This window comes from Bufo gargarizans, chromosome 9 (genome assembly GCF_014858855.1).
Source record: "Bufo gargarizans isolate SCDJY-AF-19 chromosome 9, ASM1485885v1, whole genome shotgun sequence".
In the NCBI taxonomy this organism is placed as follows: Eukaryota; Metazoa; Chordata; class Amphibia; order Anura; family Bufonidae; genus Bufo; species Bufo gargarizans.
In genome coordinates this window covers 102,966,985-102,993,724 of record NC_058088.1, presented here as the reverse complement: position 1 = coordinate 102,993,724, position 26,740 = coordinate 102,966,985, and the positions used below count along the sequence as shown (strand labels likewise).

Sequence of the window (26,740 nt, the reverse complement as noted above, 5' to 3'; positions counted from 1 at the left end):
TGCCGCCCAGGGAGCTGCCTCTATCCTTTACGGGCACCCGGTCACAGGGTCCCCCGCCCCCCTATCGCCTTACCGGTGCGCTGCTCAGGGCCAGAGGCCCTCTCCTGACGGCTGCAGCGTAGGGCCCTTGTTTCCGGTCCGCGGGGTGGGCACCCGCGGCCGGAATGACTGGTGCGGTGTTCCAGCATACCCTGGCCGACCGCTGGTGCTCTGAGAGGCTGTCTTTCCGGTCGGCCGGGCGCCGCAGAGGGATTCTGTCCCAGGATTCCGGCTCCTTCCCGGGCCCCCTGACTGTTCCGGCCCGCGGGGTGGGCTCCCGCGGCCGGTATTATGCACGCTCCGCTCCCTCCAGGTCCCGGCCGGTACCTCCGGGCACCGCAAAAATTTAGGCGCCGGCTTCGCGGCCTACTAGGCCGCACAGTTCCGGCCTCGATTGGAGGGGGCGGGCACTCTCCAGGCGCGAATTCTTCCCGCCGGAGGTTCCCCCGCCCCCAGGAGATCGCTGTACCGCCCTCAGGTCGGATCCCTGTTAACCTCTTGGATGCCGACGGCTCCCATCTGGAGGAGACCCTAAGGAAATGGCCTGTCTAATCCACCTAGCATAGACGATGACGTCGGCGCAGGCTGTGCCCTTATATGGTGGCCCCTTCCTACCTCAAAGAGGCTGTGTTTTAGAATAATAAATAAAAAATAAAAATTTAATAAAAAATATAAATACAGAAATAATATAAAACTAAACTGTATGTGTGTGTGTGTATATATATATATATATATATATATATATATATATATATATATATATATATATATATATATATATATATATATATATATATTCACCAAATGAAGAGGCAGCACTTCCAGTCATGGGTGATAGGGTGACGACCCCAAACTTTATTCCCAGCAACGTTTCGGCCTTCTCTCTGAGGCCTTTGTCAAGCTACAACAATGCTAAAATGTGGGCTCTATATACCCACAATTCATTACAAAATCAGTGCAATTGGTGAAAACCTGTGTGGACAATTAAGTCACATGACCATCCAACATTATAATGTCACATGACTATACAAGTGCAAATCTTATTAATATCACATCATAAAACCATCGTACAGCGTATTTCAGACAATAGTCAAAAGTGGATCATACATGATATGTGTCGCATATCATAAATGCGATGTACAGACATCAATTTTCAAAATGTTACATCCGGTGTTCACAATCTCATAAGTGATCACAAGTGTACAAACATTAAAGAGTTAAAATCATTATACAGCTGTATCTTATAATTAAAATCGGTGAGACCAACCGTCATGGCGTAGCCCAGTGTGCCTGCTTCAGCGTCTCCCCGTCTGCCAGGCGCATGCGCCGCGACGAGCGTCAAGCGTCACCCTCCACCCATGGCCGCGTCATCACGCACGCTCCCTGGAACGCAACAGCGCCCAGTGGAACGCATCGCTGACGAGGCGGCCACAGGGGGCAGGGAAGAGCATACACCCATCCGGATCGCATTACCAGGCGTCTGGGGGGCGTGTTGGTAGCCTAGGTGACAACATGGACCGCTGTCAAAGAGGGGGACCAGATCATGTCACCCAGCACAATCAAGAGACCGACATTGGATGGAACAGCAACGATGGGTACAATAGGGGTCATCACCATATAATCGGCAAATGTAGCCGAAATGGTGCCTTCACCCCTATTGTCAACAACATTGCTGCCTTCTTAGGCTAATAAGCAGCTATCAAGGGAGGGATCCTTCCCATCTCCTTGCCTAATCCTATAATATGTAAATCGAGGCCGTCTGGCTTACTGATTCCCGGCCAGAAATTGCCTCTCAATTCCTCTGGAATATTTGCCGGTCGGATAGTCTTGACGTGCAGTTAGTAACTTGTCATGGTAGCCCCTCCCGAACAGCAATCCATGGTCACCATCATGCTTGCACACTGGGGTAGTCCATATACGGTCCGGTCCAACTGTAAGACAAAGGTTCTTCTATTTTCCTCAATTCTTTATCTATAGATATAGAGGGAAAAGGGTGTAAGTAGATTCCTACAACATTCTATAACAATAGCATTGTCGTATATCACCCCCATCAAGCAGGATTACTTGTGTCACCCCCACGCCTGGTGAGCAAGTAGCACATTACCTATCCACATAATTCCCATCTGCACTCAGCATTAAGACCTGCGGGCCTAAGCGTACCTAACTTATGTATCCACATAATCTCGCGCTGTTTCAACTTTTTCTCCCTGTCACCTCCCCTTTTGAGTGGGGGGATATGGTCAATCACCCTAAACTTAAGGTCCCTTTCCTTGTGTCCAGCCTCAACAAAATGTTTGGGTACTGGGAGGTCCCTTCGTTTTTGGCGGATCGAGTACCTGTGATAGTTCATTCTCGTCTTAGCATCACATGTAGTCTCCCCAACGTATAGGAGACTACATGGACATGACAACAGGTATACGACGAATGAACTGTCACAGGTCAGATAGTGTCGGATCCCAAATACCTTGTGTGTAACTGGATGCGTGAACGTATCTCCCTTTAGCATATAGCTACAATTTACACAATTCAGACATGGATAGCTTCCGCATTTCTTACGGCCTATATATGTCTGGACTGTGGTTTTCACACCCGCTACCTCTGCTTTTACCAATTTATCTCGTAAGTTCTCAGTTCTCCTGTAGGACATTAAAGGGGGCACTGCAAATTCATTAACATGACCAAGATTACTATATAGTATAGGCCAATGCTTCCTGATGGCCTTGGCCACCTGATCACTGCCCTCTGTATAGGTGGAAATGAATGGTATTCTGGCTTGGTTGATCACTTTCTCAGGTCTCCTCTGATCTAAATCATCTAAATGTTTTTGGACTAATTTTCTTGGGTATCCCCTATGCCGAAACTTGTCAGCCATCTCAGCTAATCTTTTATTTTTCAGTGGAGGATTTTTGACTATGCGTTGGATACGAAGAAATTGACTTCGTGGCAAAGACCTTACCATAGGTCGTGGGTGGCTGCTTTCAAACTTTAAAAGTTTGTCACAATCAGTCGGCTTAATATAAAGGTCTGTTACCAACCTATTGTCCTGTTTCATCACCATGGTGTCCAAAAATTGGACCTGCTCGGTGGAGTGCGTCAGAGTAAACTGGATTTCTGGATCCATATTATTCAAGAATAGATGGAATTGAGCCAATTCATCTTCATCGCCCCCCCAGATGACGAACACGTCATCAATGTATCTCCACCACCCCAGCACATGGCTGAAGTGGTGGGACACATAGACGTGCTCAGTCTCCAGGCCGGCCATGAAGATATTGGCGTACGTGGGCGCCATGTTAGACCCCATAGCGGTTCCACGCTGTTGGAGATAGTAGCCATTTTGGAAAGCAAAATAGTTGTATCTGAGCACCACACCGAGCAGGTCAATAATGAACTCCTTACATACATCAGTATATTGGGTTGTAACCAGACACTTTCTGACAGCCTCCACACCCCTATCATGATTGATAGAGGTGTAGAGGCTGACCACATCAAATGACGCCAGTATAGTCATTGGTGAAATGACCACCTCAGCAATCTTGTCAAGAAAATGACCAGTATCCCGAATATACGATTCAGCTGAAATTGCAAATTGTCGAAGGACCTTATCCAGAAAAATCGCCAAATTGGAAAATACAGATTCCCTCCCTGGTGATGAAACAGGACAATAGGTTGGTAACAGACCTTTATATTAAGCCGACTGATTGTAACAAACTTTTAAAGTTTGAAAGCTGCCACCCACGACCTATGGTAAGGTCTTTGCCACGAAGTCAATTTCTTCGTATCCAACGCATAGTCAAAAATCCTCCACTGAAAAATAAAAGATTAGCTGAGATGGCTGACAAGTTTCGGCATAGGGGATACCCAAGAAAATTAGTCCAAAAACATTTAGATGATTTAGATCAGAGGAGACCTGAGAAAGTGATCAACCAAGCCAGAATACCATTCATTTCCACCTATACAGAGGGCAGTGATCAGGTGGCCAAGGCCATCAGGAAGCATTGGCCTATACTATAGTAATCTTGGTCATGTTAATGAATTTGCAGTGCCCCCTTTAATGTCCTACAGGAGAACTGAGAACTTACGAGATAAATTGGTAAAAGCAGAGGTAGCGGGTGTGAAAACCACAGTCCAGACATATATAGGCCGTAAGAAATGCGGAAGCTATCCATGTCTGAATTGTGTAAATTGTAGCTATATGCTAAAGGGAGATACGTTCACGCATCCAGTTACACACAAGGTATTTGGGATCCGACACTATCTGACCTGTGACAGTTCATTCGTCGTATACCTGTTGTCATGTCCATGTAGTCTCCTATACGTTGGGGAGACTACATGTGATGCTAAGACGAGAATGAACTATCACAGGTACTCGATCCGCCAAAAACGAAGGGACCTCCCAGTACCCAAACATTTTGTTGAGGCTGGACACAAGGAAAGGGACCTTAAGTTTAGGGTGATTGACCATATCCCCCCACTCAAAAGGGGAGGTGACGGGGAGAAAAAGTTGAAACAGCGCGAGATTATGTGGATACATAAGTTAGGTACGCTTAGGCCCGCAGGTCTTAATGCTGAGTGCAGATGGGAATTATGTGGATAGGTAATGTGCTACTTGCTCACCAGGCGTGGGGGTGACACAAGTAATCCTGCTTGATGGGGGTGATATACGACAATGCTATTGTTATAGAATGTTGTAGGAATCTACTTACACCCTTTTCCCTCTATATCTATAGATAAAGAATTGAGGAAAATAGAAGAACCTTTGTCTTACAGTTGGACCGGACCGTATATGGACTACCCCAGTGTGCAAGCATGATGGTGACCATGGATTGCTGTTCGGGAGGGGCTACCATGACAAGTTACTAACTGCACGTCAAGACTATCCGACCGGCAAATATTCCAGAGGAATTGAGAGGCAATTTCTGGCCGGGAATCAGTAAGCCAGACGGCCTCGATTTTCATATTATAGGATTAGGCAAGGAGATGGGAAGGATCCCTCCCTTGATAGCTGCTTATTAGCCTAAGAAGGCAGCAATGTTGTTGACAATAGGGGTGAAGGCACCATTTCGGCTACATTTGCCGATTATATGGTGATGACCCCTATTGTACCCATCGTTGCTGTTCCATCCAATGTCGGTCTCTTGATTGTGCTGGGTGACATGATCTGGTCCCCCTCTTTGACAGCGGTCCATGTTGTCACCTAGGCTACCAACACGCCCCCCAGACGCCTGGTAATGCGATCCGGATGGGTGTATGCTCTTCCCTGCCCCCTGTGGCCGCCTCGTCAGCGATGCGTTCCACTGGGCGCTGTTGCGTTCCAGGGAGCGTGCGTGATGACGCGGCCATGGGTGGAGGGTGACGCTTGACGCTCGTCGCGGCGCATGCGCCTGGCAGACGGGGAGACGCTGAAGCAGGCACACTGGGCTACGCCATGACGGTTGGTCTCACCGATTTTAATTATAAGATACAGCTGTATAATGATTTTAACTCTTTAATGTTTGTACACTTGTGATCACTTATGAGATTGTGAACACCGGATGTAACATTTTGAAAATTGATGTCTGTACATCGCATTTATGATATGCGACACATATCATGTATGATCCACTTTTGACTATTGTCTGAAATACGCTGTACGATGGTTTTATGATGTGATATTAATAAGATTTGCACTTGTATAGTCATGTGACATTATAATGTTGGATGGTCATGTGACTTAATTGTCCACACAGGTTTTCACCAATTGCACTGATTTTGTAATGAATTGTGGGTATATAGAGCCCACATTTTAGCATTGTTGTAGCTTGACAAAGGCCTCAGAGAGAAGGCCGAAACGTTGCTGGGAATAAAGTTTGGGGTCGTCACCCTATCACCCATGACTGGAAGTGCTGCCTCTTCATTTGGTGAATATACATATTGGAGGACAAGCCAGCCTCTCTGAGGAATATTGCACCCAGCGCACAACGTCTGACTGTGCTGCTGCACTATCTGTTGTATTATATATATATATATATATATAGACATATCTGTATCTTTTTTGTTGGCTGCGCAGGATGCTGCAGCCTGACCTTAGAGCGCTGGCCGTATGCCTGCCCCTATTCCATAGGCGGCATGTTGCGCTCCGTGGCACTGGCCAGGTACATGTTCCCCTTCTAGGCGGACCCTTGCGCTCTCCTGGGATACGGCGCTGGCCAGGTGCAGGCCGCCTTTTCTATAGGCAGAATTAGTCGCCCTCTCCAGTCACGGTGCTGGCCATGTGCATGACCCCCCATTCTAGGCGGCATACTGCACTCTCCCTGGCTGCGGGCTGGCCTTGTGCATGACCCCCTTCTGTAGGCGGAATACTGCTCTTTTACCGCAGATGGTGCTGGCCATGTGCACGACCCCCTTCCATAGGCGGAATGCTGCACTCTCGCTGGATTCGCTACGGCCATATGCATGACCTCCTTCAGTAGGCGGAACGCTGCACTCTCGCTGGGTTCGCTACGGCCATATGCATGACCTCCTTCCATAAGTGGGATGCGGCACTCTCTCTGGATTCGCTGCTGGCCATACGCATGACCTCCGTCCAATGGAGGACTGCTGCCCTCTCTCTCTGGATTCGCTGCCAGCCATATGCATGGCCTCCGTCCATAGGCAGAACGCTGCACTCTCGCTGGATTCGCTACGGCCATATGCATGACCTCCTTCCATGGGTGGAGTGCTGCAGACCTCCGTCCCATGGAGGGCTGCTGCACTCTCTCTCTGGATTCGCTGCCGGCCATATGCATGACCTCCGTCCATAGGCAGAACGCTGCACTCTCGCTGGATTCGCTGCTGGCCATATGCATGACCTCCGTCCATAGGCGGAATGCTGCACTTTCTGGATTCGCTGCCGGCTATACGCATAACCTCCGTCCATAGGCGGAATGCTGCGCTCTCACTGGTTTCGCTGTCGGCCATGTGCACGACCCCCTTCCTTGGGTGGTATGCTGCGCTCTCACTGGATCCGCTGCCGGCCATGTGCATGACCCCCTTTCCAGGGGCGGTGTGCTGCACTGACTGGATTCGCTGCCAGCAGTGGGCATGTATCCTTTCCTCAGGCGGCATGCGCACATACCCTCTGACTGTGGTTGTTCTCTTTCAACGCCACTGACTGTGGTTGTTTTCTCGCCAGTGCGTTGCTGGCCATGTGCATGACCCGCATCCTTGGAGGGGTGCTTGCATTTTCACTGGATGCAATGACGGCCGTGTACATGGCCCCACCCCTTTCTGGGCGGAATACTGCACTTTCACCGGATGTGTTGCGGGCCATAAACAGCCCTCCTCATTCCATGGGTGGAAATTTGCACCCTCACGAGACCCATGGCTGTCCTTGATATGCTGTGCGGGACTCTTGCATGTTCCCCTTCATTGCGGAGTAGTTGCACTCCCACAGTATTCGGTGTTGGGTGGGTTATTGCGCAATCGCTTAATGCTAGGATAACCCCGTGCATGTCCCCCTTTCACTGGGCGGACCTCCTGCGTTCCTGCTGGGTACTGTGCGGCCATGTGCATGGTCTCCTTCTGGATACTGTTGGACTCTGTGGCTGATCCCTTTCACTGGGTGACAATTTTTTTGCAGTGAGCGGAATTTCTGGTGCGCTCTGTCCGTTGTTTGGGCCGTGTATGCCTTCTCCTCCCATAGGTGGGTTGGCCTTCTCACTGCTTGCTTGCGTATGCCTCACTTCCTTCTGCGACATACTTTTTTCTTTTGGGATAAGGTGCTTGTCACGGGCCTTGCACTCTTCTCTAAGGAGATCATTCTGTCCACCTGTATAACCCCTGGGTGTTGTCATACCAGCATTAAAAGAATGCCATTGTATTCAAAGGTGTATACTTTAGATATAAGTAGATGGGCTCTACTTGCTCTCTACTGCACCGAGCTGGGTGGTGCTCGTTCTCTGGTTTGGCCTGTATATTGTGGTCCCGTTGTGTCGGCATCCTCCATGTCCGTTGGCCTTTCCACCTGGGGAGTGTTTGTGGTTCTTAGATACGTACCCATTCGTTCTCCCGCGCACTTGCTTCCCGGCGCAAGCGGTCACTGGGTCGAGAGTGCCGTTTGCAGTGCCACTCGACTTCTGCGTTGGCTCTGGCGGGACTGCTGTTCCCTCGCCTACTACTGTTTCCTCCTCTTCGGGTGTCGTGCGGTATGAGTCTTTTCTTTTGGCGCCCTCTGCGCTTCAGGCTGGTCCGCTACCGGGTTGGGGCCGCTTTTCTCCTCATGGTCACCCAACTTCTCTTGGGTGCTCGCTTACCCAGGTCCGGAGGACTTCCACCTTGGGTTCTTCGGGGTATTCGTCTTCGGCGTGGCAGTGTACCGGGCGCCTCAGTGTAGCGGGGTTCTGCCTTTTAGCTGTCCTATGGCTTCCCTGTTGCCCACTCCTCCTTTCGGTTGGAGGGTGTTATGCCGGCCTCTGTCTCGACTGCCTTTAATCGCCGACTCTGTTTGGCTTCGGCTCGGTACCGATCACTCCGATGTGGCTTCTGTCCCGGCCACGCTTCAGAGGCTGTTCTTTCACTGCCCTCCCCTCTGGGGAGAGCATGGTTGTTCATGTGGATGGTTCCGGTGTTCCTTTTGGCCTCGTACGGTCTCCCTTGTTCTAGCTGTGTGCCTATTTACCGGGTCTACCGCGTTCTGTCCTCCCTTTATTTTCCATTCTGGGCAATGGTCCTGCTATGGTCTTACCTTCTCGGTAACTTGGGAGGACTTCCATTCGGTCAAGATTGCCCTTAGATCTCCCACACCGGGACTGTAGGACGTCTTCCTGTGGTGGCTACATCGACATGGACTTTGGCCTGTCTGGTCCTGGCGGTTGCTGGGCGGACCCTTCGGTTCCTTCCGTCTGTCCTTCTGCTCCCCCCACTCCGGGTGGATACGGGACAACGTTGCTCGGGGGCCGGCGGGACCAGTTTTGCCGACAGTTCTGCCCGTATTACTGGTCTGCGCCTGATCACATTGGGTTTTCACCCGCTTGCCCAGGCGACTCTAGCGGGCTCGCTAGTGTTCGCTCCTGGCCGTGTTTCGTCCAGGATCTGTTGTAGGACTTAGGGTTTTTACCGGGGGTTCTGTGGGCAGCTGGGCGTTCCCCCACTCTGCCTTTCTCTCTCCATGGTTCTGTCTTTCTCCAGTCCGACCTAGATCTGGGACTGGGACTCTGTTGCTTGAAGTGTCAAGTGTCAGCACTGTCCTTCCCCTTTCAGCGTTCCCCGGCCTTCTGGGTCTGTCAAGACCCTCTTCCGTGCAGCGGCTTTGGGGTTCCCTTGTACTGCCCTCTGGTTCCGCCCTGGGAATTACATACTGGGCTCTTGGCACTCCAATCTTTCCCTTGGAGCCGTTACAGGAGTTCTCTCTACTCCTTCTGTCCTGTACGGTTGTGTTTCCGTAGCCGTTGTGTCTCTGACGGGTGCCTGAGTGGCGGCCCTTCTTGTTTCGTGCCTTCTGTCTTTCCTCAGGACAGGGCTGTTCTCCATCCCGTCTCTTCCTTCCTTCTGAAGGTGGTGTTTGTCTTTCATTTTAACGAGGCATTCGCCCTCCCCTTCCCGCCCCCGGGAACGGACACTTCACCGGTTTGGACGTTGTTTGGGCTATGCGGTTTTTACTTGGAGATCTCCGACTCTTGTCGACGTTCGGTCTCTTGGGTTTCCAGGAGGTCCGCGCAAAGGGTTGGCGGCCTCCAGGGTGGCTTTCCTCCGCTTTCTCACAGTGGCTATTGCTGTGGTTACCACACCATGGGCAGGGTTCTGCTTTTGGTGTCACCGTTGTTTCACTGGAGCGGTCGGTGCCTCCTAGGCCGGAGGCATTTGGCTTCGGCCATGCGTTTGTGCAAGGCGGTCACTGGTCTTCCTTGCGGAGTTCTACAGGGTGCATACTCTGGCTTCGGCAGATGCTGCCTTGGGCTGCCTGGTCTGCAGGCGGCGGTTTCTTGGTGCCTTAGGGTGCTTCGCCTTGGTGCTGTGGTCCCTCCCCTTTTTGGACTGCTTTTGAACGTCCCAAGGTCTTCTGTGTCCCCCAAGGAAACTGGGCGAGAAAACGAGATTTTTGTATAACTTACCAGTAAAATCTCTTTCTCGCTCTTTCCTTGGGGGACACAGCACCCACCCATTCTTTGTTTTTCTCTACACGGTTTCCGAGTTTGTTTTACCCGTTGGGTAGTTGGCTTGTTGGTTCCATTTTTGGACTTTGCCTTTTTTCACTACTTGGACACGCAACTGGCAGCCTCTCTCTCCAGGCTGAGGGTATAGCTGTGGAGGAGGGGCTTAACAGTTTTCACTTAGTGTCACGCCTCCTAGGGAGATGAGCTATACCCCAAGGTCTTCTGTGTCCCCCAAGGAAAGAGCGAGAAAGAGATTTTACTGGTAAGTTATACAAAAATCTCGTTTTCCGGCCAAAAAAAAACTGAAGACTTGCCTGAATGCTGGATCCGGCATTTTTTTCCCATAGGAATGTATTAGTGTACTTTCACACTAGCGGTTTTCTTTTCCGGCATAGAGTTCCGTCACAGGGGCTCTATACCTTGAAAAGAACTGATCAGGCATATCCCCATGCATTCTGAATGGAGAGTTAGGCCTCTTTCACACGGGCGTCATATTTTTGGCCTGGATAAGATGCGGGTGCTTTGCGGGAAAATGCACGATTTTTCAGCGCGAGTGCAAAACATTGTAATGCATTTTTTGGTACCCGAACTTCTTCACAGAAGTTCATGTTTGGGATCGGGGTTGTGTAGATTGTATTTTCTCGCCCATTCCATTTGGGGACACAGACCATGGGTATAGCTTAGGCTACCACTAGGAGGAGACACTATGCAAATAAGAAAAAACAGCTCCTCCTCCACTGGCTATACCCCCATGCTCCAACAGGAGGACCTCGGTTTTAGCATAGTGTCGTTTGTTGTTTTTCTAATCGGAGAACGCAGGTTCGCATGGTGCGTCCCTGGTCTCTCAGCGGAGCGAGCGCCGGGGTCGAATGACCGTCCCAGGCTACCTCCCTTTCCCCCCAGAAGATAAGTGGAACCGGGCCCGACCTGCAGCTCTGGTGGACTACCACATATGGGGTCACCTAGCCCTGCCCTCTTTCCAGTGCACTGCCACTCCTTGTGCCAGATGACTGAAGAGGTAAACCCCTGCTGGTCCGGAACAGAGGGTGAAGACTGCAGGACTCAGATAAGTACAGCGGCTCTCCTGCAAACTTCTTCTCACACTGTGACACCTTTAGGGCTTACCTGTGGATCTGGGTGGGCCTGCTGGGTGAGAGGGAGGAGGTTCCTTCTTGGAGCAGTGGCTATTCGCAGCGGGCGCCATTTTCGGAGTCGGGGTCTGCCTTTTCATGTTTCCCTCGCGTGCAAATTTTTTGCGCACTCTGTGACACGACTGGGGGGTTGAGCCTACTTTGCCTCAGCGCTTCATCCACGCTTAGCTGCTACTCCAGCTCCTCACAGGTCACGGTAGGACAGATAGTGTTCCGCAAAACTGTAGGAGACCCTGACAATTCCAGGGGAGTTCTGCCCGCCCCGCAGCTCCCAAGCAGTCCTCCGCCCGAAGGGGGCCGTCTGCTCTCCTTTCAGCAGGTTTTGAGAGCTCACGTTCAAGACGCCTGGGCCCTGGAAATTGTAACTTCCGGTTACAAGATAGCATTCGCTTCCAGACCTCCGGAATGTTTCTTCCCTTCTCGGGTTCCGGGGGATCCGGCCTGAGCCTCGGCCCTTTTACAAGCGGTCTCTTCCCTTCTGGTCTGGGGAGTAGTTGCCCCAGTTCCTCTGGAGGAACAGGGTACAGGGTTCTACTCAAATCTCTTTGTAGTGCCAAAGAAGGAGGGATCAGTGCGTCCGGTCCTAGACCTGAAGCTCTTAAACAAGTCCCTGCGGGTGCGGAGGTTCCGGGTGGAATCCCTCCGCTCAGTTATTGCTTCTCTTCTTCCAGGGGAGTTCCTCGCGTCAGTGGACATCCGGGATGCCTATCTGCATGTCCCTATCGCAGAATCTCACCACAGATTCCTGCGCTTCGTCATTAGCGGCTGTCATTATCAGTTTGTCGCCCTTCCCTTTGGGCTGGCGACAGCCCCGCGGGTATTCACAAAGATCTTGGCGCCGCTCATGGTGCTTCTTCGCACAAGGGGCATATCTCTGTTGCCCTACCTGGACGACATACTGATAAAGGCTCCCTCTTGTCCCCAGGCCGAAGACAGCTTCAGGATCACTGTTCAGACTCTGCAACAGTTTGGCTGGCTGATCAACTTCCCGAAGTCCTCTCTCCAACCTTCCAAGAGGGTGACCTTCCTGGGGATGATTCTGGACACCACTGCAGCCTGGGTATTCCTTCCGGATTGCAAGTTCTCACGGATACGGAAGTCGGTGTCTCGCCTTCTGCATTCCCTGTGTATCTCCATCAGGGAGTGCATGCAGGTTCTGGGGCTTATAGTGGCCTCCTTCAAGGCTGTCCCCTTTGCCCAGTTTCACACTCTGCCTCTGCAACAGGTGATCCTGTCCTTCTGGGACAGGACATCGAGGGGTCTGGACTCTTAGATCTGCCTACCCCCTCGGGTTCGCATGGAACTCCCGTGGTGGCTGTCCCCTCAGAATCTGGCTTCAGAGAGATCCTTCCTCCCAATCTCCTGGACAGTCGTCGCCACTGATGCCAGTCTCCTGGGTTGGGGTGGCGTTCTCCGGGCTTGGACGGTTCAGGGGGTGTGGTCAGAGGTGGAAGCCAGCCTTCCGATCAACATACTGGAGCTCAGAGCAATTTTCCTCTGTCTTATTGGACCCCCCTCCTAGCGGGTCTCCCGGCTAAGGGTCCAGTCGGACAATGCCACAGCTGTGGCCTACATCAATCATCCGGTCGGAACCCGCAGCCAGACGGTGATGCAATAGGTGAAAAGGATCCTCCAGTGGGCGGAAACTCATGTTCCAATATTGTCTACAGTGTACATCCCAGGGGTCGAAAACTCGAGGACAGACTTTCTCAGCCGCAACTGGGTGAATCCGGGAGAGTGTTCTCTGCATCCGGACGTATTCGAGGACGTCTGTCGCCGTTGGGGCCGCCCGGACATGGACCTGATGGCGTCCAGGCTCAACAACAAGGTTCCCATGTTCCTGGCCCGGGATTCGGAGGCATACAGGGTGGACGCTTTGGGGTCTCCGTGGCAAGACATCGTGCGCCTCTGTCTTCCCACCACTGCCTCTACTCCCAAAGGTTCTTCGTAGGGTCGTGGCGGAAGGGATCCTGACCATACTCATCGCCCCCGATTGACCTCGCCGCGCCTGGTTCTTGGAGGTCACTCGGATGTCTCAAGGACCGCTCTTCCACCAGAATTTACAGCCGCTTCGTTTAACGGCGTGGCTGTTGAGACCTCCATATTGAAGAAGAGGGGCTTCTCAGACTAGTGAGGACCATGATAAGAGCCAGGAAACCAGCTTCCTCCCGGATATACTGTCGTACCTGGAAGGCCTTTCTTGCCTTTTGTGAGAAGTTAGGTGGTTTTCCCCTTCGCTTCTCCGTTCTGGTGGTCCTCTCCTTTCTCCAATCGAGTCTTGAGATGGGAATGTCCCTGAGCTCTCTGAAGGGTCAGGTCTCTGCTCTGGCCATTCTCTTTCAGTGCTCTCTAGCTCTGCTCGGTCCGGTGAGGACCTTCCTACAAGGGGTGGCGCATTCGGTCCCTCCGTATGTCCCGTCCCTGCCACCCTGGGATCTGAACCTGGTTCTGTCTTCTCTCCAGACGGCTCCTTTTGAGCCCCTGAGGGACATTTTACTGAGGCTTCTCACCTGGAAGGTGGTCTTTTTGGTGGCCATCACCTCTATCAGGAGGGTATCTGAGCTGGCCGCACTGCAGCACAATTTTTTTTAATACTGGGGAGGGAGGGGAAGGGCGCACTGCGCCACCAATGATAGTTAACCTTTTTAATACAGGAGGGGGTGCCGGCAGAATCGCATAGGGAGCTGCGATCAGCAGGTGCGGCACCTGAGGGGTTAACTGCAGCTGATCGCAGCGCCCTGTCATAGAGGCAGGGTGCCGGCTTTGTGATTCTGCCGCCTCCATTATTTGTATTAGAAGTTAACTCTCATTGGTGGCGCAGTGCACCCGCCCCACGTCCACCCGTCTCTCCTCATTGTCAGTGGCCGCACAGGGGGGATGGAGAGGCTGCTGAGGGAACTGGGAGCGCGCTGACAGCAGCATGCTCCAAGTTCTGTGATACTAGACTGTGTAGTATCGAAAAAATGGAAATCCCGGTATCGTATTTAAAACCAGTACAAAAGTATTGATTGGGTATCGAAATTTCAATATCCGAAACAACCCTACACCACGGAAGCCTATAAGGCATTCTGTCATAATAGAAGTCAGTACTGGCCATAGTCTATTACGTTGTGCATAACGTGATAGAATTCCATTATGGTCCATGGTAGCGGGATCCATAGCGGGATTCTTTGATAACCCAAACCTTGTACGGCAAACTTGAAAACACAAGTTCGGTCATCACTAATCGGAAGCAGTAGCCAAACCATAACTTTAGACCAATTCATTTAAAATGATTGATCTTCAAGGTGGGAATTCAGTTGGAATATAAGGGACATAGAAAACTGTGTAAGTATAGGGTAGTGACAGTTGAAGTACATTTGAGGCATTCAGATACATTTTCACTTTTAAGATCAGCTTATTTGCTGCACTTTCTTGTCTAATCAATGTTTTCCTCTCCCCAGAATGTGGTGCTGCCTTTACTAGCAAACTTGAGGGAATGTTTAAAGACATGGAGTTGTCTAAGGACATAATGGTTCACTTTAAACAGGTAAGGAATATCACCGAACACTGAAAGCCCTTCTGCTGGACTTTTTAGTTGAGTTTTGAGTTGTAGATCTATATAAAAAATATATATATTTTTGTAGCTTTATTTATCCTGATATGCACCTAGTCATGCACAGATTTGTCTCTTTCAGTATATGCAGAATCAGAATGTGCCAGGAAACATGGAGTTAACTGTGAATATTCTAACGATGGGTTACTGGCCCACCTACGTGCCTATGGAAGTTCACCTACCTTCTGAGGTAAGTGTGCATTGTAGCAAACAAACTGTCATATTAAGGTTCTAATATATGTAGTGTAGTAATTTAGAAGAGCCCCAAGAACATGCGGATGTTTCTGCAGTGGAATTTCCACTGCCGATTTTTAGCCTCTTCATTGAAAAGTGTGAAATCTGCTGTGGAAATCCACGGCATAAACTGAAATGCTGTGGATTTAAAATCTGCGAAGCTGGCCAATTTACACTGTGTAGATTTACACTAAACGGGTTGTATGATTTTTCATATTGATGACCTATTCTAAGGATAGGTCATCAATATCAGATTGGTGAGGGCCAAGCCCTGGCACCCCCGCCAATCAGCTGTTTGAAGAGACTGCAGCAATTGTACGAGCGCTGCCTTCTCTTCACTGTTTACCTGCTTGCCATCACAACTGGTAGTGAGCCCTCTCCTATCTGATATTGACCTATCCTGAGAATAGGTCATCAATATTAAAAAAGCGGACAACCACTTTTAATACAAGGCACTTACTAATGTATTGTGATTGTCCATATTGCTTCCTTTGATGTGGTTGGATTAATTTTCTCATCACATTATACACTGCTCTTATCCAGGGGTTATGACCATCTTGCAATCCTTTAGCATTGGCCACCCTTGCACACTATGGGAAAAAGCGATGGTCTACACACACTCTAACAGTCCAGGACAGTACCCTTTCCTATAGTGTGCAAGCACGGCCACCACTGATGGACTGCATGGCGGCCGTAACCATGAAAACAAGCAGTGTATAATGTGATAGAAAAATGAATCCAGCCAGCAAAGGAAGCAATATGGACAATTACAATACATTAGTAAGTGCCTTCTAGTAACTTTCTCTACATGATGAATGCTATTTGCTGAAGTGACACAACCCCTTCTAGATCTCATCCAGTTTGCTCGTACTATAAAATACCATAAGTTTGCTGCACGCAAATCCTCAGCGTTTACGACCCTTAGGCCCCTTTCACATGAGTGAGTATTCCGCGCTGGTGCATTGCGTTATGCGAATGCATTGCGCCCGCACGGAATCCAGACCCATTCATTTCAATGGGGCTGTGTACATGACCGTTGGTTTTCACGCATCAGTTCTACTTTGCGTGAAAATCACAGCATGTTCTATATTCTGTGGGGTTTTTTCACGCTGGCCCCATAGAAGTGAATGGGGCTGTGTGCGTTTTTCACTGATGGTTGCTAAGAGATGTTTGTATAGCTTCAGTTTTTTTAACTCGTGTGTACAAAACACAGTAAATCGCATTGCACCCACGCGATAAAAGCTGAACAACTGAAAGCGGTCGCATACAAAACTGAATGTCCTTGCTTTCACTGAATGCATTTGCAACGCATCTGGACCCAATCGCTCACGCTCGTCTGCAAGGGGCCTTGCCGCCACCTTCATTTCCAGTGCTAATTGTAGTGCCAGAAGTTGGAGGGAACAGCTGATCAGTGGGGGTGTGAGGTGTTGGACCTTCTCCGATGGGATATTGATGACCTATCCTGAGGATAGGTAATCGGTATCGGGAGCCCTGAAAACCACTTTAGATTAAGTGAAAATAAAATTACCTTCATCAGAAAAACTGCTAAAGCTTCTCTTATGTTGGAGCATACAGATTGGAGACTCATGTATATGTGTGTATGTATGTATATATATATATATATATATATATATATATATATATATATATATATATATATATTTTATTTATATTTATATATTTTTTATTTTACTTCAGATGGTGAAACTACAGGAAATATTCAAGACTTTTTACCTTGGGAAGCATAGTGGCAGAAAATTACAGTGGCAGTCCACATTAGGACAGTGCGTCTTAAAAGCAGAGTTCAATGAGGTAAACTTTCCATCCTTTGGGCATTTTGTTCATGTAAAGTTTTTTTTTTCTCGTGAATGGCATTGGGGGACACAGCACGATAGGAAGGACCATCCTCCCCCCTTCTACTGGGAGAACAGGGGACCCGCTAGTTCTGGGGCAAGGTTGGGGTACTTACCCTCATATGTCTTCAGGCGCAGAAGGGTCGCCCCATCGGCAGACTCGACAGGAGAACCTGGGAATGCCGGCATCCACTGCAGATGCAGTTCTGGGACTAGGCGACTGGCTAGGTACAAAGTACGCGCCCGCAGGGGGGTGCAACTATGGTGGAAATCCACTATGGAGCCCCAGCTTGCTGAAAACTGCGGAAGAAAGAAAAAAAAAATATAAGAAAAAACCCCAGCAGGACCTGCAAAGAAAAAAGAAGCAGGTCATGTCTGCCTTCTACTGACACTAGAAAAAAAAACTGGTTGGCTCCACCCATCTGGGCTATACCCACTGCACCTGCTGGAGCTAACACTTTTCTTTCTAGTGGCAGCTGGGCATATACCCATGGTGCTGTGTCCCCCAATGCAGTGTAAGTACAAAAATCCATTAATTTTTTTGGGGTCATTTCCTGTTGGCTGAGCTAACATTTCAAGGAGTTCCAGTGGGTAATAGTGGCAGAAATGTGGGCACTGTATCAGTGACATCTTGACTATTGTGTTGCAGCCTGTTCCCACACCACTCTCCATTTGTGTTGGGAGCATCCATTAGGGTGATTATGCTATAATTCCCAATACCTGATAAGTCTCTGGTTTTTCATGTTTGAGAACCATTGCTTTCCCCAGACTTATATTATGTGTATAATTCAGGCATCCTCAAACTGTGGCCCTCCAGCTGTTGCAAAACTACAACTCCCAGCATGCCCGAACAGCCTACAGCAGGGCATTGTGGGAGTTGTAGTTTTACAACAGCTGGAGGGCCACTGTTTGAGGATGCCTGGTATAATTAGAGGGGTACTCACAACTTTTTTTTTTTTTTTTCTCCCTCCATTAACTTTAGGGTAGAAAAGAGTTACAAGTTTCGCTCTTCCAAACGCTTGTTCTGCTCATGTTTAATGAGGGTGAGGAATTTAGCTTTGAAGACATAAGGCAAGCCACTGGTATAGGTGAGTGGTGAACGTATGCTACTATTATGAGATTACTACAATAAAATAGTGAATGTAAAGAAATGTAGCTGTGTAACATGCAAGTAATTCTTCTTCTCTCATCTATCAGAGGATAGTGAATTAAGGAGAACCCTCCAGTCGTTGGCCTGCGGCCGAGCCCGAGTTCTTTCCAAGAATCCCAAGAGTAAAGACGTAGATGATGGCGACAAGTTCACATTCAATGATGACTTTAAGCATCAGCTGTTCAGGATAAGGATCAATCAGATTCAGATGAAAGAGACGGTACTTTGCTGTTTAGCATCTTTCTTATAAGGCTGCATGCACACTGGAGTACGGAAGGTCCGTTCTCCCATCTGTTTAATTATAAAATGTGGGAGCAGGCAAGAAGGGAAACATTCTCAAAGGAGTACAGCACACTCCTGCTTTGGAGTTTGCTGCATTTATAAGCAGCACTTTCCTCTTCTCTGTCAGGTAATGCCAGTGAGCAGTGGGAAGGAGAACACAGCACGGTGGCTCAGTGGTTAGCACTGGTGCCTTGCAGCTCTCAAGTTCGAATCTGACCAAGGACAACATCTGCATGGAGTATGTATGTTCTTGTTTGTGTGGGTTTCCTCCCACGCTCCAAAAACATACTGATAGGGACCTTAGATTGAGTAGGGATGAGCGAATCGACTTCGGATGAAACATCTGAAGTTGATTTGCATAAACCTTCGTTCTAATACAGTATTAAAATGTATTGGCTCCGATGAGCTGAAGTTACTGCTTAGGCTACTTTCACACTTGCGTTCGGGGTTCCGCTTGTGAGTTCTGTTTGAAGGCTCTCACAAGCGGCCCCGAATGGATCTGTACAGCCCCAATGCATTCTGAGTGGATCAGTTTGGCTCCGTTCTGCCTCCATTCCGCTCAGGAGGCGGACACCCAAACGCTGCTTGCAGCGTTTTGGTGCCTCCCTGGCAGTGCGGAGCCAAACGGATCCGTCCAGACTTACAATGTAAGTCAATGGGGACGGATCCGTTTGACGTTGACACAATATGGTGCAATTTCAAACAGATCCGTCCCCCATTGACTTTCAATGCAAAGTCAGAACGGATCCGTCTGACTAACAATTAGACTTAGATTTTTTTTCAGAAATATAATGCAGACGGATCCGTTCTGAACGGATACCATCGTTTGCATTATAGGTGCGGATCTGTCTGTGCAGACACCAGACGGATCCGCGCCGAACGCAAGTGTGAAAGTAGCCTTAATTTGTACTGTAAAAAAACCATTTCCCGAACTCTGGTTCGGTTCCAAGGTACCACTTGGAACCGAACCTGAGTTCAGGAATTTTTTTTTTTTTTTTTTTTTACAGTACAAATGAATTTATATAGTTATTACTCAGTCTCATTAGACTTTGCAAAGCAATAATTTCGGCTCATCTGATCCAGTACATTCTAATACTGTACAGAGCTCCTGCTCCGTACAGTATTGGAACTAAGTTTTATGCGAATAGACTTCGGATGTTTCATTCAAAGTCGATTCGCTCATCCCCAATTGTGAGCTAATGTCTGTAAAGCGCTGAGGAATATGTCAGTGCTATATAAGTGAGTGTAATAAATAAATTAGACAAATAACACAATGGTGGAGATTTATCATATGGGGAATTTTTTAAGTCAGTTTTGCATAAGTCTTTGTTAATGTAATTTCTATAATGATGATTAATATATTTGCTCCGTCTTTAAAAGGGTTTTCCAAGATATTTTTGCTGATGACCTGTCCCCTGGATAGACGTTCAAATAGTAGATGATGGCAGCATAATTCTCCATTAATTCTTTATTTGTTGTTAATCAATGACGTGTACAAAAAAAGACCAATAATAGCAGCAACGTTTTGACTACGATGTAGTCTGTCAAGCCTAGTATACAGTGCTTACTTCAAACATTTTATATGATACAGGTCACCACCCATGGGTCACATAAAACCAATCACAATAGACAATTGTTATAACCTCTACTATTTGAACGTCTATCGTGGGCGACCGTGGATCTGATGCCTGAGACAGGCTGATGCATGTCTCCTGAATTGAGTCAGTAAGGTACAGAAGTGCTGCTCTACAGAATTATACTGTCCCCTGGATAGGTCATCAGTATCTGATCAGTGGGGATCCGACACACCGGACCCCAGCCGATCAGCTGTTTGAGAAGGCACTGGTGCTCTCAGTAGCGCTGTGGCCTTCTCTCAGCCCACCAAACACAGCACCATCCATTTGATAGCGGCTGTGCTTGATATCACAGCTCGGCACCATTCACTTCAATGGGGCTGAGCTGTGCCTAGGCCATGTCAACAATGAACGGGTCATCACTTGGTCTAGGGAAAGCTGTGAGAAGGTCGCAGTGCTACTGCAAACACCAGTGCTTTTTCAAATAGCTGATCGGTGGGGGTCCTGGGTGTTGGACCCCCATTGATCAGATGCAGTAAAAAAGTATCTCTGAAACCCCCTAATCGGTTCGATAGGCTAACCACGTTTACTTTCGCATCCACTTTTCAAGACTTAAGTGAGTGGTGTAAAAATGCAAACATTTTGCACTAATATGCCCAGAAAGGCACAAAACCCTATTTATGACATTTTGAAGTCGGGATTCTAGAGTGCAGGGTTTGATAAATCCCCACCCCGTATGTTTGTCAGTAGCTTAGACTTGTATATTACAGTATAACAAACATGTGAAAGCCAGTGTATGATGGTGGCTACTTGTTTAAAACCAAAAAAATCTGCTTAAAACAAAGCTCTTCAGTTTGTTTAAATGGTTATACTGTGGTGTTTCAGTCAAGTTAAACCTATGAGGACCCAGAAGGCGCTCATCACATTTCAAACCAACCTTTTCCCATAGAGTATTGTGATTCTAATTCTCTGGGGCATGAAGAATCTCCTAGAGGATTCGTTCTGTGTTCTGCCGGTTAGAAGCCAGTTATATTGCAGTACAGAATCTGTACCAGTATTCATGAGGATTGACTGATACGTATCAAGTTCTGATCTTTGAGATTCCTTTTTGATCTGCCTTCAGAACGGCTGCATGCACTTGTATGTAGACAACAGGTCAACCTAACAGTCTCCTGCATTGCCCTGTAAGGCCGTATGATAATTTATGGTATAAAATGTTCTTTTTCAATGTTTATATTTCATCTTAGGTGGAGGAACAAGCCAGCACTACAGAGCGAGTCTTTCAGGACCGGCAGTACCAAATTGATGCTGCCATTGTTCGAATCATGAAGATGAGGAAAACCCTTAGTCACAATCTTTTGGTGTCGGAGGTCTACAACCAGCTAAAGTTCCCAGTGAAGGTAACATGGTTACAATTTTAAGTTGTAATGGGTGACTCCGTGCAGAGTATTAATGACACTGCAGGAAAAACATGGATAGATCCAGCACTCAATTAAAAACTAATTATTTTATTGACTAGAACATAGTAGAAAAATGTTAGAACCAAGCCTTTCTTTGTAGGATAGCACCATACCTGTATGGAGCTGAGCTGATCCAAATTTATTTTTCATTTATTAATGACACTGCCTATTTTGGACTCCAGGACCTGTGATTTGGCATGGGGAAACCTGTGATTTCGCACATGGGGGGGCTGATCTGGGGGAGTGGGGGACATGGTGGATGGCATAGGAGGCATCGGGAAAGTGGGACATCATGGCACTCTGGATGGAGGGGCTGATGGCATTGCCATCCTGGGGGACATGGCATGGAGGGGCTTGCTAATCTGATGGCACTGGGATCGTGGGGGACATGGTGGATGGCATAGGAGGCACCGGGAAAGGGGGGACAATTTTATAAAGCAATATGTTATTTTAAGAAGGTTTTTCTTATTAGATTACTCAATTAAGTGTAAAAAAATTATCGTTAGAATACTTGATTACTTAAATAATTGTTTACTGCAGCTCTACTGTGTATAGAGATTTTTAATAGCACTGAAACATGGCAGGCATAGGGGCATTCAGAAGGAGCACCCTCCCTCTTTCTAACAGCTAGGATGCCACAGTTGATATGGACTGTGGCATCTGAGAGGTTAAACTGCCGACATTGGAGCCATCTCCAGTCTGCGCAGTAAGATCATGGTGTATCGTGCAGCTGCCACCTGCAAGTCAGGCTATGGGCACATCACTGTGCCTGCGCCTGGGCCTGCACTATCACTGTGTTATATACTGCTCCATTGATTTCCGTTAACTAGGTTACCTAAATCGATGCAAAAGTACGGTGCAGGACAGCAAAGGGTTAAAGGGCTCCCCCAATAGGAAGTGATCACTCTCTTATTATTGGGGGTCTGACTGCAGTGGCCCCCAACATCCCTTACAATATAGAGCTAGTGGCTGCAGCTCCCGATCAATATATGGTAACATTCTGTGGTGGGAATACTCCTTAACAAATATAAAAATGGCAAAAATGTATGCGTTGTCGTATTCGTACAATGTTTTCAGCAACTAGCAATGTTAACACAACTTTCTTTTTTTTTTTTCTCTTTAGCCTGCAGATCTGAAGAAAAGAATAGAATCCTTAATAGACAGGGACTACATGGAAAGAGACAAAGAGAATCCCAACCAGTACAATTATGTTGCATAATAAAATATATGGCACCTAGCGGATAATTAAAGCTTGATCCCATTAAATTAACTTGTTACACTATTGATAACGGAGTCCTGCAGAAAGAAGAAAGCGTGAGCAGAATTTTTATTTTTTTTTCCCCGGCAATTTGAAAAACTTACTTTCAAAGAATACACATTACATTTCCTAAGAATGCTGTTGAACTCTTTTGCATGTTTTAGAACGAAGTGTCCTGGGTAATCTGCTGGACACGCTGAAGATTACAAGGCCATATGACGACCTTTATCAGCTCCTCCTAAAACTGACTAAGAAACCAACATGTCCTCATCTGATCTATCAATCTGCATGCAAACCAAGGCGGTAAAAGATGTGTGTGCGCAAAAAGGCTCGCCGAGGCCCCGGTTACGGACCTGGATATCTGACACTTTTACCAGTTCCCAAACCAGAGCCTAAACATGTTCCTGTAATGTCATCTGATCACGTGCCAGCTCGTATTGTAAACTCTCCTACTAGTACCAAGCTACAGTGTGTAGGAATAATCAGCGTACGTTTTGCGATTTAGTTGATTGTTTGGTGTACCTTGGCTTTTGTTTTCCTGAGTGAGACGCACTGCTTTAGCCCACAAATTTGGTCAAAACGTGGCAAATCATGCACTGACTTCCTGCCTCATGGAGACAATAGGTCTGTGACAGCTTTTATACAGTGGCTTCCCAGAACATGGGCCTGTGGCCAGATATTTGGCTTTTTTAATAGGCCTTTTGCTTCAGTATTGAGCGAGTGGATTGTACGCAAGATATGAATTAATTGAAGGGTTTTGACAATTTTGTGCCTCTTCTTTTTTTTTTTTTTTTTTTTTTTTTTTTTTTTTTATATCGGGCTCCAATTGAATTTACTGCTATCTGTAGGGGAAAAAAAATAACAATAGGATATATATATATAATTTTTTTTAAATGCAGAGTACATATTTCAATTTTGGCAAACCAGGATAGAAGGTACATTTCCTTCTGAAGCACCTTGACGTATTACCTCCTTATTGTACGAATATCAAATTCACTCATTTACATTTTTTTTTTCTTAATTGCTCCACCTATCAACTTCGTCTGTGACCTTTTCTCCTTGGCGTTCTGTGATGGTTAGATTTGGCTGTCTGAGCACCTTGTATGTCAGTATGTAGTACAGAATCTGCTGTGGTGCCTGCAGCCAGTCTATGTCTGATAGTTGTCCTTCAGATACTGCCATTTCTTCTTTCCTTTTTTGTGAAGGGGACACAACACTGTCATATTATATAGAATATTGTACCACATATGTTTGCTGTGCAGCATTTAAAGGGGTTATCCGGGAATAAATATTGATGACCTACCCTCAGGATAGGTAATCAATATCAAATTGGTGGGGTTCTAACTCCTGGGACCCCTGCTGTTCAGCTGGTGGCATCTTTCTAAGCCAGTGACGTCACCGTACATCAGTAACATGGCCTAGTTGCAGCTCAGTCCCATTAAAGTCAATCAGGCTTAGCTGCAATACCAAGCACTGCCACTATCCAGTGTGCGGCACTGTGAGGAGGCAGCGTTCACCAGAGCTCCGGTGAGCACTGTGGCTCCCTGAAACAGCTGATTGGCTGGGGTGCCAGTACTTGGACGCCACCAATGCGATAATGATAACCTATCCTGAGGATAGGTCATCGTTATCATTTCCTGGATAACCCCTTTAATGCTGGCTGTGTCCTGCTGGAGAAAGATTTACTGGTGTTTAAATTTGTTTTCCTAAAGGGGTTGTCTCACTTCAGCAAATACCATTTATTACGTAGAGAAAGATGATGCAAGGCACTTACTAATGTATTGTGATTGTCCATATTGCCTCCTTTGCTGGCTGGATTCATTTTTCTATCATATTATACACTGCTTATTTTCATGGTTATGACCACCCTGCAGTCCATCAGTGCTGGCCGTGCTTTCACACTATAGAAAAAAGCACCAGCCTATGAGCACTCACACGGTCCCCCGCCACCAGAGAGGCCGATGCTTTTTCCTGTAGTGGACAAGCACGACCACCACTGATGGAGTGGAGGATGGTCGTAACCATGGAAACCAGCAGTGTTTAGTGCGATGGAAATGGAATGAATCCAGCCAGCAAAGCAAGCGATATGGATAATAATACATTTGTAAGTGGCTTGTATTAACGTTCTCTACATAATAAATGCCCCTTGATGAAGTGAGACAACCCCTTTAATTAGTACATTCACCTTCACTGCTATTTTTATTTTTTATTGTTCTAAAATGAAGTGACTTTGTAAATATGCTTCTTTTTTTTTTATGTATATTTTTGCATCCACGGCTCTATTGCAGATCTGTGTCTCCATGGTACCAGACTCCAGACCTTATCGCCAGCTGTCCGTATGTCTTGCTAACTTAGCTAATATACATAAGTGAGCATTAGGGGACTAATGGAAGACAATGTGTCTCCCACTGCACAGGGTTTGTTTTTGATCTGTTACCATGAAGCTGCATAGATCGAAATAGGAGCTGTAGGCACACAATGAAATTAGGGCTCTGTTGAAGCCCATTTAAAGGGCACCAGGAAAAATGTTTCTTGTTGGTTGGATTGTAATGTACATCAGATAAAACTTAGTGCCTTATATTTTCTTACCTAGTGCCTTACTGCTGATTTATTTGCCTCCAGTCTTGCATGCATTCCTATGAAAGGCAACATCTGGATGAATCATGTAAACAAAGTGAATACAAGGCACTTACTAATGTATTGTGATTGTCCGTGCTGCCTCCTTTGCTGGCTGGATTCATTTTTTCATCACATTATACACTGCTCATGAGTGATGAGTGAATCGACTTTGTATTAAACATCCAAAATCGATTCGCATAAAACTTTGTTTTAGTACTGTACGGAGCGAGCGCTCCATACAGTATTAGAATGTATTAGCTCCGATGAGCCAAAGTAATTACTTTGCGAAGTCTCGCGAGACTTCACGTAATAACTTCAGAAGTTGATTTAGGTACCACTTGGAAACGAACCAGAGTTTGGGGAATTTCTTTTTACGGTATAAATAAATTACATCTGAGCCAATACATTCTAATACTGTACGGAGCGCTCGCTCTGTACAGTATTAAAACAAAGTTTCATGCGAATCGACTTCGGATGTGTCATTTTAAAGTCGATTCGCTCATTCCTAAATACGACCACCCTGCAGTCCATCAGCGGTGGCCGTGCTTGCACACTATAGGAAAAAAAGCACTAGCCTTCATATGCTCCAACTGTCCCAGGCCACCAGCGAGGGTGGTGCTTTTTCTTATAGTGTGCAAGCACAACCACCACTGATGGATTGGAGGGTGGTCATAACCAAGAAAACGAGCAATGTATGATGCGATGGAAAAATGAATCCAGCCAGCAAAGGAGGCTATATGGACAATCACAATACATTAGTAAGGCTGAGTTTACACTTCAGTTATTTCCATCAGTTATATAAACAAAACCCAGGTGTGTGTCAGAAACACAGAACAGGTGCAGATCTTTATACCTGATCTCTGTGGAGGCTTCACTACTGGTTTTGGCGCACAATCACTGATGGAAATAACTGATCAAATAACTGAAGTGTGAACTCTGCCTAAGTGCCTTGTATTAACTTCCTCTACATAATAAAACCCACTTGGGAAGTGTGAGAACCCCTTTTAATTTGTCTTTCAAAGCACGCTCTAAGGCCCCTTTCACACGAGCGAGTATTCCGTGCGGGTGCAATGTGTGATGCAAACGCACTGCGCCCGCACTGAATCCGGACCCATTCATTTCAATGGGTCTGTGTACATGAGCGTTGGTTTTCATGCATCACTTGTGTGTTGCGTGAAAATCGCAGCATGTTCTATATTCAGCGTTTTTCACGCAACGATAGCCCCATAGAAGTGAATGGGGCTGCGTTAAATTTGCATCGCATCCGCAAGCAAGTGCAGCTACGATGCGTTTTTCACGGATGGTTGCTAGATGTTGTTTGTAAACCTTCTGTCTTTTTTTTTTTTTTTTTTTTTTTTTTTTTTTTATCACAAGTGTGAAAAACGCATCAATGCGCATTGCACCCGCACGATA

General features: G+C 47.3%; 1 protein-coding gene across 1 annotated transcript in view; it reads left to right on the top strand.

The window, feature by feature from the left end:
• CUL4B (cullin 4B) overlaps window positions 1-23,471 on the top strand; it is a 55,041-nt gene extending 31,570 nt beyond the window's left edge. The window contains exons 15-21 of the mRNA XM_044268609.1: window positions 14,746-14,831; window positions 14,980-15,087; window positions 16,830-16,943; window positions 17,967-18,072; window positions 18,182-18,354; window positions 21,238-21,390; window positions 22,574-23,471. Of these exons, the coding sequence (XP_044124544.1) occupies window positions 14,746-14,831; window positions 14,980-15,087; window positions 16,830-16,943; window positions 17,967-18,072; window positions 18,182-18,354; window positions 21,238-21,390; window positions 22,574-22,669 (836 nt within the window). The 3' untranslated portion in view covers window positions 22,670-23,471. The remainder of the gene's footprint in view (window positions 1-14,745; window positions 14,832-14,979; window positions 15,088-16,829; window positions 16,944-17,966; window positions 18,073-18,181; window positions 18,355-21,237; window positions 21,391-22,573) is intronic.
• The last annotated feature ends 3,269 nt before the right edge of the window (window positions 23,472-26,740 follow it).